Here is a 13249-nt window from a genome sequence, read left to right as displayed (position 1 = left end):
TTAATTTTGATGTCATGTTTGCTAAAAGGTTCGCGGTGCAATTTACGAGATGTGAATTTCTCTGCGGATTATATGATTTTAAACACATCAAGATGAACAGAAATAGGATGCATCTCATAATATCCCATCGACTGGCACATACTTGTTCACATAATTTACAGTGCATTCAAATGGTTTGGTGAACAGCGTTACATGTACAAAACGTAACGATTTTTATTGTTACTCTGTATGATACATGTTTTATTCACATTGGTAAAATAAAAGTCGAAAAAAGGTGATATTTCAGCCAAAACATGTCCATTTACTAACATCATATCGGTAAAGTCACTGTGTATTGTCAGTCAACAAGTGTTTGTTTAAATTTAAAATGACAACAAATCGCAATACATCAATCGGGCTTCTCATTAGTGGTTTAGAGTGAGTCAACATGTTAATTTTCTCCACTACAAGCAAACTTTTTCACACAAACACCTCATCGATGAGGGTTCTCTTTAGTGTGAATCAATATGTGTGATTTCAAAGTACTACCACGAGCAAACCGTTTCTCACAAACATCACATTGATAAGGTTTTTCTTTAGTGTGGGTCAACATATGTCTTTTCAAATCTATACCACGAGCAAACCGTTTCTCACAAACATCACATCGATGAGATTTTTCTTGGGTGTGAATCAATATGTGTGATTTCAAAGTACTACCACGGGCAAACCGTTTCTTACAAACAAAACATCGATAAGGTTTCTCTTTAGTGTGAGTCAACAAGTGTCTTTTTAAATTTCCACTCTGTGTAAATCGTGTATCACAAAGATCACATCGAAACGGTTTCTCATCTGTGTGAACCAACATGTGTTTTTTCAAATCTCCACCACGAGCGAATCGTTTTTCACAAACACCACATCGATGAGGTTTTTCATTGGTGTGTGTCAGCATGTGCTCTTTCAAATCACCTTTACGAGCAAACTCTTTTTCACAAACGTCACATCGATGAGGTTTTTCATTGGTGTGAGTCACCATATGTTTTTTTAATACTCCAAGCAGAGTGAATGTCTTTCCACAAACAGTACACTGATAAGATTTTTCTTTGGTGTGGGTCAACATGTGTCTTTTCAAAATCCAACTTTGGGCAAATGTTTTTTCACAAACATCACATCGATGAGGTTTCTCTTTGGTGTGAGTCAACATGTGTCTTTTTAAAATCCAACGTTGGGCAAATGTTTTTTTACAAATATCACATCGACGAAGTTTCTCAATGCGGTGTTTTGGCATATGTCGTTTTACATTTCCACCTTCCAAAAACCTTTGATCACAAGTATCAGCTTGATCCACGCCCAAATCCGTTGATGTCATCTCTCTTTAAATTAGTTATTCAGGTATTATAAACAAAAAATGTTTGAGCTATTTTACGATTTAGGTGTTATGAGCTGAAACAAGATAGGGTTTGATTTCCTCTAAAAAATGTAAAGAAGTCATTCGACGTCTTACACTGGGCGTCTACCTAAGGGTAACGTCAGCTAGCCAACCCGTGGTTCTTATAACAGCAAGAGAGTGAACACGAAAAAGACAATGCCGCGAAACGGACGATAATACGTTGATATAAACGTGGATAAAAAAATGGATAAAAAGTGCTGCAAATCCGACCGATAGCTAATCGGTATTAGAACATCTGTTTTTATATTTATTTTAAAACTGTGGGTACTTTGTAATACTGGATGTACGCTTAAACAAAGTGTACCATCCAAATTTCTGTATCCAGGAATAAAATATTCTTGTTTTTGTCTACAAACAAACCAGCACATCCAGGTACCTACAGTTGAAGTCCCACCACCCTTTAAACCAAAGCTTTTGCATATATATCATAAATATATTTACATCCTACTCAAATTTTCCATCAAAATACGTGCTAAGGTGAAACATACTACACATTAACAAATTTTTAGCTCCTGTAGTTTTTATAATCGTATGCTGACGCTCCAATGTCCGATACGAGACACCTTCATCAGCGCAATGACATAAATTATCAACTAAAAGTTGTTATATGGCAAAAAAGCGGTAAAACACAAGTGCGGTGGTAAAAAAACGCAGTGCGCATCAATGGTCGAGTGATAACACGTAGCTCAATGGTGCTAAAGCGACCGATAAGTTATCGCCATTAGAACGTCCATTTTAATGTTTATCGTGTTGGTGTGAGAATGTATGTTCCACGAATCTAGGAAACCTCGCTTGTGGAAATCAGTTTTCCTCGCTAACACCTTGGCAGCAGAAAAGTTAATGGTGTGATTATCAGTGACCGAAAAACCAAAATTGCACGGAAAAAGATTCAGTCCAAAGAGCGTGCTTTTGTCACTTTGCCTTACGTTCCTAAGTTAACGGATGTAATCCGTCGCATGTTGACCGATTTTGGGGACTCGGGAGGGATTAAACCAGTCAACACCCTACGTCAGATGCTGTCGTAATCCAAAGTCACCATAGATCCAAACGCAACAAAGGGCGTGGTGTACGCAATATCCTGTGTAAAGTGTAATGAGATTTCGCGGCGAGACGGGAAGGTCTTTGAGTACACGCCAAAAAGAACATGAAAGGGATGTGGTCAAGAAAGATGCAAAAAAATCGGCATTAGCAAAACATGCTAATGTGAGTAATCACACCATTAATTTTTCTGCTGCAGGGAAACCGACTTCCACAAGTGAGGTTTCCTAGAGTCGCGGAACATACATTTTCGCACCAACATGACGAACGCTAAAACGGACGTTCTAATGCCGATAACTTATCGGTCGCTTTTGCAGCATTGAGCTAGGTGTTATCACTCGATCATTGGCGCGCACTGCTTTTTTAACCACTGCGTATTGTGTGTGTTTTACCACCCTTGTTGCCATGTAACAACTTTGTGTTCTCAATTTATGTCATTACCCTGATAAAGGTTTCTCGTATGGGACATCGAAACGTCGGCATATTATAATCAAAACTGCTGGAAGAGCTACAAATTTGTTGATACAGTATGCCTGGCATCAGCAGTTTATTCGTACTACCCATTACTTCCCTGATGTAATAAAGACCGAAGTATAAAGCATTAAGCACTAACATATCATGTAAACCAACCAAATGATATTCAATCCCAATACTCAAATTAAATCCCAATACTCAAAATTAAAGGCACCGATTGCAAACAGGACAAACACTAATGCAAAATCAACAATCTGTAAATCAAAATTTATAAGTCTGCCGACACCATCTGGGTTCCAGACATGGGGTCGAATACACGCGTCCTGTATTCGAATACTTTACGAATACCTGCATGACTGTATTCGAATTCATGAGTACTTTGGTAATTTTTGCGTGACAGCAATTCGAATAGTATTCGAATAAAACGAGTCAAGTATTTGTATTCGTGAATTGTTGACCTAACTACGACGACATGTTATTCGAATACTATTCGAATAAACCAAACCATGTATTCGTATTCATGAATACTTACACTTTTTTTGAACTTCAGCAATTCGAATTGTATTCGAATAATGCCAATAAAGCATTCGTATTCACGAATTGTTTCGTAATGTTAAGGTGACAGCAATTCGAATTGTATTCGAATAAAATGTTTCAAGTATTTGTATTCATGAATGTTTGACCAAAAACAGCAGCGTGTAATTCGAATACTATCCGAATAAACCCCAAGTGTGTATTCGTATTCATGAATACAGTCGTTGTAAGAAGCCAACAATTCGAATAGCATTCGAATGCACCGATTCGGGTGTTTGTAGTTGTGCAAAATGAAAGAGCCCCGAAACTCAAATGGTATTCGAACAAAAAGTAACATATGGGTTTATGAATTGCAAATTTATTGGTGAAAATGTAAACCAACGAGCTTTGTTTTGCCACATTAGCTTGAATGATGTAATTAACATGAGATTTTCGCTTCACAAACACGCTATGTGCTGAGAACAAACCAATGTTGCAAGCTTTGTAATACAATTCCATTTATGTAACGTCACAAACAAACTTCTATGTGTCATTGTTTCGTAACATAAACAAAACTTGTCAAATCAGGTCACAGATCATTGCCAATTTGAATTGTATTCGAATCTATTTGGCAAAAATATGTGGCAACATATTCTCGACTACTATATTTTGAGGTATTTGACAATTCGAATTGTATTCGTAAAATGTAGTCGTGTATTCGATTTTACGAATTGTTACGTTACCAAAGACAGACAACAATTCGAATTGTATTCGTTAAAATGTAGTCATGTATTCGATTTTACGAATTGTTACGTCGTTAAAGACGGACAACAATTTGAATTGTATTCGTAAAAAAATATCGTTTTTTCGAATTTGCCAATTCTTAAGTTGGCAAAGACCTACAACAATTCGAATTGTACTCGAATGAATTTATTCAAGCTTTTGTATTCGTGAATTGTTACTCAAAAATTAACATCAACCATTCGAATTGTATTCATGCACTATCGAATGAAAGCCAAAATCATTCGAATACAGCACGAAGGTGGTAAAACCTATATTCGAATGCATTCGAATACGAATGATGAATACGAATTGCCCCATGTCTGCTGGGTTCGCAATATTACAGTCAGCTGTGCAACAATTCTGTTTTTCAGCGTTTCCGATTACAAGCGTGTACGATATATATATCATATTGGTTTGAAATTGGCCAAACTAACTGCAAGGACAGATTTTCATTAGCGCTTGCAAAATTGCTCAGGTTTGTAAAGTGTTCAATATTCACCTGCATATATAATGCGGGAAACACCTGCAACTTTTATTTGAAGCAATATATCTCGCTGTAGTCAAAGTAACGAACGAGTAAACACTTTTCTATTTGGCCTTTTGTTACTTATTGCTTTCTTTGTGCTAGCACAGACACGCGCAACAAACAGACGTGTGTAAGTAAGTCAAAGCTGTATTAAAGCATATTGTAAACTGCAACTGAGTAAGCATTGTTTGAAAAAAAATGTTCATCATTTTTTTGGGATACACAGGAGTTGTCTGAGACATGAAAATATTAGCAAGTATAGATAAGATCTAAATTTATTTTTGAGCTCTTTTTACCAATGGTGCATTTTGCTTGTACGGAGCCGTAGGTGTGAGGCTTTAAGTCTGTTTAGACCAGTGGTCCTCAACAGGGAGTTCGCGACAACTTGTTAATTCGCGCATAACGAGATTGATTATTAAAAGCACAAAAATATTTATAACTCAAAGGGGTTCGCATTTAGATAACAGTATCGCAAAGGGACCCCAAAAGGCACAAACGTTGCACTCAGACCTACAAAAACTTTGTTTGCTTTATTTTTCCTGCCTTGTTTCGTGCTTAACAGACTTCGGGCTCTTAAATCGCGCAGAAATAAGCGAGAGTTCGCCTACGGTGCGTTTTTCTGCGTGTCAAGTAGCAATACAGTTGTGTGGTGATTTATTGCCACAAACGGCTGATGTGAGCTCAAAATGATTTCAAACATTTTATCTACTAAACTAAGATATGCACCGAAAATCGCAGTACGAATGAAAGGTGGTTGAAGGTAAGGTTAGGTCAGGCGTTACTGCGCATAGTTTTATCTGGTCTTTTCGGTCAGGAATGGAGTTGGTCAAACTTATCCAGTTACTAGTGTGAGCGATTTGTAAAAGGTGACGTTGTTCAATATTTTTATCTACGTGCCTGACCACGTTACACTTTTCTACTAAAGTCCATTGATACTATAGTTCAGACCATTACTTATTTTACGTAGTAATTTTATTATTTTAACGTTTTTTTCTACGAGCTTGGGCAGGTACCATAAAAAAAAAAAAAAAAAACGTTTGGAATTAAATAGAAAATATTCGACACGGTACGACACCTAATACCGATTGTTTAAGTTGCCGTAAACCGAAGGCGTTTGAAGTATAGGTAGCGAAAACAAAACACTAAGACTCTGCCCTTTAGCTCTTAAGCCCTAACGTTTTATTGATAACATGCGTCAGTAGTCTGAATCGTTTATTTTTTTATCTTGTTCCGTTTCTCTACTGAGTTAAGATAGATTGCGTGTTAACTCAAATAAAAAATTCAAAGAGAGCACTGTCAAGTCACACAACCAACAAAATCTTGCTTCATTGGAGACTATGTCCTAGAAGATAATCACTGTTATTCATGAATTTTCAGTTACGAATTCGTTTCAGTTTTATCTTGAATTTTCTGTGTAGAGTGGTAGGTATTTTTGAACATTTTCCCAAGTTGAGCGAAAAACTAGAGTTGATGTGGTCAAACTATTAAATACTCAGCGCATATATTATCTTTTTATAACCATCTCAATATCATAACATGGAAGAGTTTGCATATATATGGAATACTTGTGAAAAGTATTGTATGTTACGTACAACGTGTTTATTGTTGTTCAGTACAAGTAAAATACATTGTTTCAACCACATGAAATACAAAACAATATTAAACGAGAACATCCACAATGCTGAAGCCTACCACCATGTTTAAACGAACCAGTTTTTTTATTTTTGTCGGTGAAAATAAACAATTTGGCTGTTATTGATTTTAATGAAACTTTTTCAACCGAGTTTATGAAGCAAAAGATCGCGTGATCGAACCCAAGTGTTTTATTTTATTATCGTTCAGAATTTCCTTTAAGTAAAGCAATCGGATATCCCATGGACTGGCGCCGAACAACGTTTACGGTAGATATTCTTATTCTGCGTGATACATGCTTTTTACTCTGTTCGGAAACAAAATCCCTACCAAAAATTTTTGTCAGGCCAAGGAAACCTTTTAGTGAACATCAATCACACTGGTAAAGTTACTTTTTGTTGTGAGTCAACAAGTGTATTTTCAAACTTGAAACGACATTGAATGGCTTTTCACAAATTTCATATCAATTGATATTTTTTTTAGTGTGAGAAAACATGTGTCTTTTCAAACTTCCAGACTTGGTACATGTTTTGTCACAAACATCGCATCGATGAGGATTTTTTTTCAGTGTGGGTTAGCATGTGCCTTTTCAAATTTGAAATGACACTGAAACTCTTTTCACAAACATTACATCGATGAGGTTTCTCTTCAGTGTGGGTTAGCATGTGTCTTTTCAAATTTGAAGTGACACTGAAACTCTTTTCACAAACATCACACCGATGAGGTTTCCGTTTAGTGTGAGTCAATATGTGTCTTTCCAAATCTCTAACACGAGCAAACCGTTTCTCACAAACATCACATCGATAAGGTTTCTCTTTAGTGTGAATCAACATGTGTCTTTCCAAATCTTTACCATGAGCAAACCGTTTCTCACAAACATCACATCGATGAGGTTTCTCTTTAGTGTGAGACAACAAGTGTCTTTTCAAAGTTCCACACTGTGTAAATCTTTTATCACAAAAATCACATCCATAAGGTTTCTCTTTAGTGTGAATCAACATGTGTTTATTCAAATCTTCACCACGAGCAAACTTTTTTTCACAAACATCACATCGATGATGTTTCTCTTTAGTGTGAGTCAAAATGTGTCTTTTCATAGTTCCACAGTGTGCTAGTCTTTTATCACAAAAATCACATCCATAAGGTTTCTCTTTGGTGTGGGTCAACATATGTCTTGTCAAATCTCCACTTTGAACAAATCTTTTATCACATGTATCACATCGATGCGGTTTCGCGTTAGTGTGAGTCAACATGTGTCTTTTTAAAATCCAACTCTGGGTGAAAGTATAAAAATCGTTGTTAAGTGTTGCAAATGCAACCGATAGCTAATCGGCATTAGAGCATCTGTTTTTTATATCAATCTTAAACTGTAGGTACCTTGCAATACCTGTTGGTTTGTGATGCACGCTCAAAAAAGTGTACCATCCAGGGGTGTCGAAATTTCTGTATCCAGGAATAAAATATAGTTGAAATCCCACCACCCGTTAAACCAAAGCCTTTGTATGTCAAAGTGCCTGGCATCATTGAACGGGCACCTAAAGGAACACCAAAGACACATAGCAAAATGGGCTTCGTTGAAATCGGTCTAGGCTAGCCATGCAACGACGAGATGAGTTTATCAATTCTGCAGCTGCTGGTGCGATTGGCAAAGAGACTAAGCTTACAAAAAAGAGTTTTTTTTAAATCGTGAAACATTTACTGGCGCGCCAACACGATGAATATAAAAATGATTCTAATTTCGATTACCTATCGGTCGCTTTAAACTGCTGAACAAAGGTTTTTATCTACGTTTTTGCTTTAACGTCTTTCTCAACATGCTTAAAATATGCCTGGTAGTAACACTATATTCACTGTAACAATATGTTAGCATTTATACAATTGTTTTACATGTTTTTTTTTTCTTTATCCGTGTTACATACTACACATCAACAAAAATTTAACTCTTCCAGTAGTTTTTATTGTAACATGCCCACATTTCGATGTCCCATACGAGATACCATCATCGGGGTAATGACATAAATGAAAAACACAATTTTTTTTATATGGCAACAAGGGTGGTAAAACACACACACAAAAAAAACGCAGTGTGCATCAATGGTCAAGTGATAACACCTAGCTCAATGGTGCAAAAGCGACCGATAAGTTATCGGCATTAGAACGTCCGTTTAACGTTTATCGTGTTGGTGTGAGAATGTATGTTCCACGACTCTCGGAAACCGCGCTTGTGGAAATCAGTTTTTCTTGATACATTATGCCTGGCAGCAACAGTTTATTCCTACTACACATTACTTCCCCCGATTTGGTGTTCAACAAAGCTGGGTAGAAAGTCAATGTCCAGAAGAACTGATACAGTATTAGAGATGTGGGCTCTTACTAAATTTTATTGCAGCATTATTGACCCTGCACAATACGAGTGTATTACTGCGACCCAAAACATTAGTGGACACAATTTATTTTCATGCACACAAAAACATTTGTAGCCATAGTGCTCAAAAAGTAAAGAGTTTTAATCGCGTAAGATTAGCTGCTGGACAACAAAAGAATTATTTTTTTCGTGACTGGCACAAACATTGAGAACACAGTTTTTGTATTATTTTATACTTGGGATGAAACTTGTTTAATTTTGCACAACTTTCATAAATGTTGCGTAGATAGCAAATAGGCAGTGTCGAAATATACAAGCGTAATTGAATTGGGTAGTCAAACTCGATCATCCACTACGCGTTGCGAATGTTAAATAAGGTCCTGCAGTGCTATTAAAAACATTTTTTGGGGCAGGAACTTGGCGGAATGTTCCGGCGGGCTTGACCCATATACAGTCATCAAAACCCTGATGGGCATTCGTAACCTGAGTGTCCTGGGTTCGAACCCCGTGAAAAAAAAAACATTTTCTATGAGTCAGAAACTCGGTGGAATAGTCAAAGAAGCTTGATACAGAAAACCTGATATTTCCACCCGGGAGCGGCCTAGGTTCAAACCCTGTTAAACATTCAAAAAAATAAAGAAGTCACCTACAAGATTGACCGTTGCATTAAATCCCATGCTAAGAAGACCACCACTGCTGACGAGCGAAAGAATGAGAATTCTAGCATCAATTTGGAAGTCATGTGCTCCTAGATTCCCAGTAAGTGTTTGTACATTGTCATTTTCGTCCTTAAACTAGATGATATGTAGAATTTAGATCATTACAATCCAAAATCCTGGGAACGTGTTCATGAAATAGGGGGAGAGGGAGGCAACGTCTAAATGCGTTATATTCACATCGAGTCCGCCGTCGAGCTGTCAGTTTTCAATACATTTACAATTTTTCCAATTAATAAGCTAGTGACTTGAATATGTTCACCCATTGGAAAGTGAAGCCGTTAAATTTTGACTGGTTAACATTTTTTTTCTTGTGATTGCGAGGTAAACTGCTTTAATTTTATGATATTGATGTAAGTAACAGTTAACTCACAAACAGAAGGTCTTCTTCAAGTTCGGTGTCGAAGGAGGAAAATTGAAACACCAAGAACGTCCTTTTTTTCGAGTTTAAATCTCAACACACAGCCAACGTTAATTACTTTCAAAGTTAGGTGACATTAAATTATACGTCGTGCCAGTAACATTTTCTCCACACGTTTTTGTTGAAATGCGAAAAAGGGGTATGATTCAGTTCAACTTTCCTTAGTGGTCAATCTGGCGATCCCCTACTACGAAGCTGACATGTGCAGCATACGAGGCAGGCAACGGTGCTTGTGGTTCGACTTTCGGCGAATTCTCCACAAAGCCTGCGTAGCTCAGTTGGTAGGGCGCGAGTCCCGGAAAGACTCCTGTCGTGGATTCGAATCCCACCGCAGCCTAGATTTTTCTAGCCTACGCCTTGCCATATGGTGAATGCTTGCTGATCGGCTGATTCTGTATGGCACCTTTAATGGACCTAGCGTACCCGAGATAATTGGAAAAGTTTATCTATCAGGAAGGGGATTAGATTTGCGTTGTGTTGGCAAAAAATTGCAGCATTTAGAAAATCTACAATCACAAATATTCACCACAGAAAAATTTGCTAAATACCGTTTGGTGTCGCAAAGAGCATACGCGAATATTTTAAATGCTATTTGTTGAACAATGTCATTCTAAGTCAGACACTCGTTTAGTGCAGAACAAAATTACACACAAGCGGCGATAAAAAATACAGAGTGCGCTGAAAAGACCAAACTGTCTCAGTTTTTAAGCAAAAAAATCCTAAACCGAGATAAGTTATGAAAACTGTTAAACAATATTGATTTTTATGCCCAAAAGATGGTTGGGATTGCCGAAATGGGGGAAACACAAATTGGTGTTACTTGCACAAGCACAAAAAACTTCAAACCAAGATTGCAGGAAGCTAATGCAAATTATGGAATCGACCGAACCCTATACTGAATCGCTGTGGGCCAGCAAAACCGTTGCCCTCAAATGTCGAACGTTTTATTTTAAATCACTCATCAACGCCGGAATTCTGGATCATTTAAACTTATTGGATAATGCAGGAGAATATCTGTTATATGATGAGCTGGCGATAAAATTCAATTTTAACCCGAACAATCACGACAATCACAAAAACTATGTTAAAGTGATAAAGGCTCTGTCGCCAAAATAGGATCGAACAAATGCTATCTCCGAAGAAAAAACAAGTTTGTTAAATTTGTGCAACGAGTTCTGTCAAACATTTGACTCTCCTAAAGCGGTTTATACTAAAATTAAAGTACGTTCATTGCTGATGAGAGCTTTGGAAATAAAGACAATGGCAGACTGAAAACATCCGGATGTTTCCTCTCTGCCATCAACACGCACAGGGACAAGTATTATTGCAAAACTTTTGGCCTCAACGTTCCCAAAGTATTTTGTGCAGTAATTTTGCAAGACAAACCAAAAACGAAGAAAATAGCAGATAGTCTGATGTTGCTTATGGCGTATTTTCTGCTAACGCAAGGAAAGGCATTTCAAGGACCAGTAAGTATTTTTCCACCGATCTTGTTGTCAAAGTAAACATAAAAAATGGCATTGCGACTTTCGAACGAGAAAGTTACCATTTTATTGAGAAAACTTTTTTTTAATCTAAGAAAAAAAATCCACACCGTTAATTTGGATACCGCTACCTTAGATCATCTTTTATGAAAGAGTTATGTGTTGTTTAAATTACTTGTTTTAATGTTTATTAATTTTCCCTGAAATAATTTATATTTCTTATCAACGTAAAGTTTGCATGAGAGTTCTTAAAAACAAAATTATATTGCTTATTTGTAGGGAGTTTTGAATTTTCCGTGCAAGATCCAAATAGGTAAGAACAGAAAAAGGTGTTTCACTTTTTCTTTTTGGGTAAATTTGACAACTTGTTTGGTGGGACTCAAACTGCATCATTTGTCGAGTTGATTGCCATTTTGCAAATGTGTAAAAACTTTTGTTTGATTAGATGGTCTAATTGGTATTTTGGAGGTTTTACCATGGCTTGTTTGGGGAAAAATAACCAATAATTTTTGTCAATAAAAGCAAAACATGGAGTTCCTATACACAAGATTACAAGTTTACGAAATTTAAATGGCATTTGAAACCTCCTTACAAATATTTTTTTTTGTCTTGCACAATTTTGCCCTATCTTAGGCTACCATGTCGCCGTGCAGCAAAGAAGCCCATGCTCACTGCAGCAATGAGGAAGAAAATGCTTTAACTTTTGCAAGAAATACCGATGTAGGACAGCTACAAAGTGAAGAAAAGTGATATTTATTGATGAAAGCACTTTAAAACTGGTTGATTAAAACAAATCAAAACACCTCAACAATGTAAATACGTTCATTTCTTTCGTCAGTTCAGGTTGTCGTTCCATATTAATGATTTAGACAGATATTGAATTAGACCAGAATAGAAAAGTTTTGTACAGCATGAGAATAAATTGTGAAAACAAAAGATTTCTGTTTTCGAAGCAGATGAGCTGATTTTTGTGCTTCGTTTATGCAACAAACTACGGATTGATATTATCGAAACTGGTTTTTGGATATAATTTTAATATACAATGTATTAGATCAGGTACATTATTTTGCATGAAAATAGAGATGGTCACACATACACATTATATACGAAAATAATGCTGGTCTGCCATGATGTTTAAAACGAATATGTTGTTTATTTGCGTTTGTGAAAACAGACAATGTATTGCTTGGTTATGATTGATTTTATTCAAAAATTTTCAACAGCGTATATAAAGCAAATGATTGCGTGATTGAAGCTAAGTGTTGTTTTTTGTAATACTGTGAATAAATTCCTAATGTACAGCAATCGAATATCCCACGGACTGGGGCAGAACTTAAATTACTGTAGATTAAAATAGTTTGGTGAACAACGTCAAATGTACATGGAGTTACCGTTTCTATTGTTACTTTGTGTTGTACATGTTTTTTTTCACATTGTTTAGAATCAAAATCCATACAAAAAGGCAACTTTGAGCCAAAGTTAATCTTTTAATGAACATCACAACGGTAAAGTTACTTTAGGTTGTGAGCCAACATGTGTCTTTTCAAATTTGAAATGTCACTGAAACTCTTTCCACAAGCATCGCATCGATGTGGTTTCTGTTTAGTGTGGGTTAACATGTGTCTTTTCAAATTTCCACTTCGGGAAAACTTTTTGTCACAAATATCACATCGAGAAAGTTTCTCTTTAGTGTGAGTCAACATGTGTCTTTTCAAATTAGAAATGATACTGAATTTCTTTTCACAAACATCACATCGATGTGGTTTCGCTTTAGTATGGGTCAACATGTGTGTTTTCAAAGTTGAACTGACACTGAAACTCTTTTCACAAAAATCACATCGATGAAGTTTCTTTTTGGTGTGGGTCAACAT

General features: G+C 36.5%; 1 protein-coding gene across 1 annotated transcript; it reads right to left on the bottom strand.

Annotated features, from left to right (window-relative positions):
- On the bottom strand, positions 1-13249 carry LOC145219371 (uncharacterized). The gene is made up of 6 exons (XM_080086744.1): positions 12894-13249; positions 12095-12107; positions 9408-9551; positions 7770-7982; positions 6930-7666; positions 1-1349 (listed from the first exon to the last, which is right to left on the bottom strand). The coding sequence occupies exons 1-6, from the start codon at positions 13247-13249 to the stop codon at positions 473-475; spliced, it is 2340 nt and encodes a 779-aa protein (XP_079942870.1). The 3' UTR covers positions 1-472.

This window comes from Phallusia mammillata, chromosome 3 (assembly GCF_965637545.1).
Source record: "Phallusia mammillata chromosome 3, kaPhaMamm4.hap1.1, whole genome shotgun sequence".
Taxonomy (NCBI): domain Eukaryota; kingdom Metazoa; phylum Chordata; class Ascidiacea; order Phlebobranchia; family Ascidiidae; genus Phallusia; species Phallusia mammillata.
The sequence above is the reverse complement of the archived record's forward strand: the minus strand, read 5'-3'. Positions and strand labels throughout refer to the sequence as shown.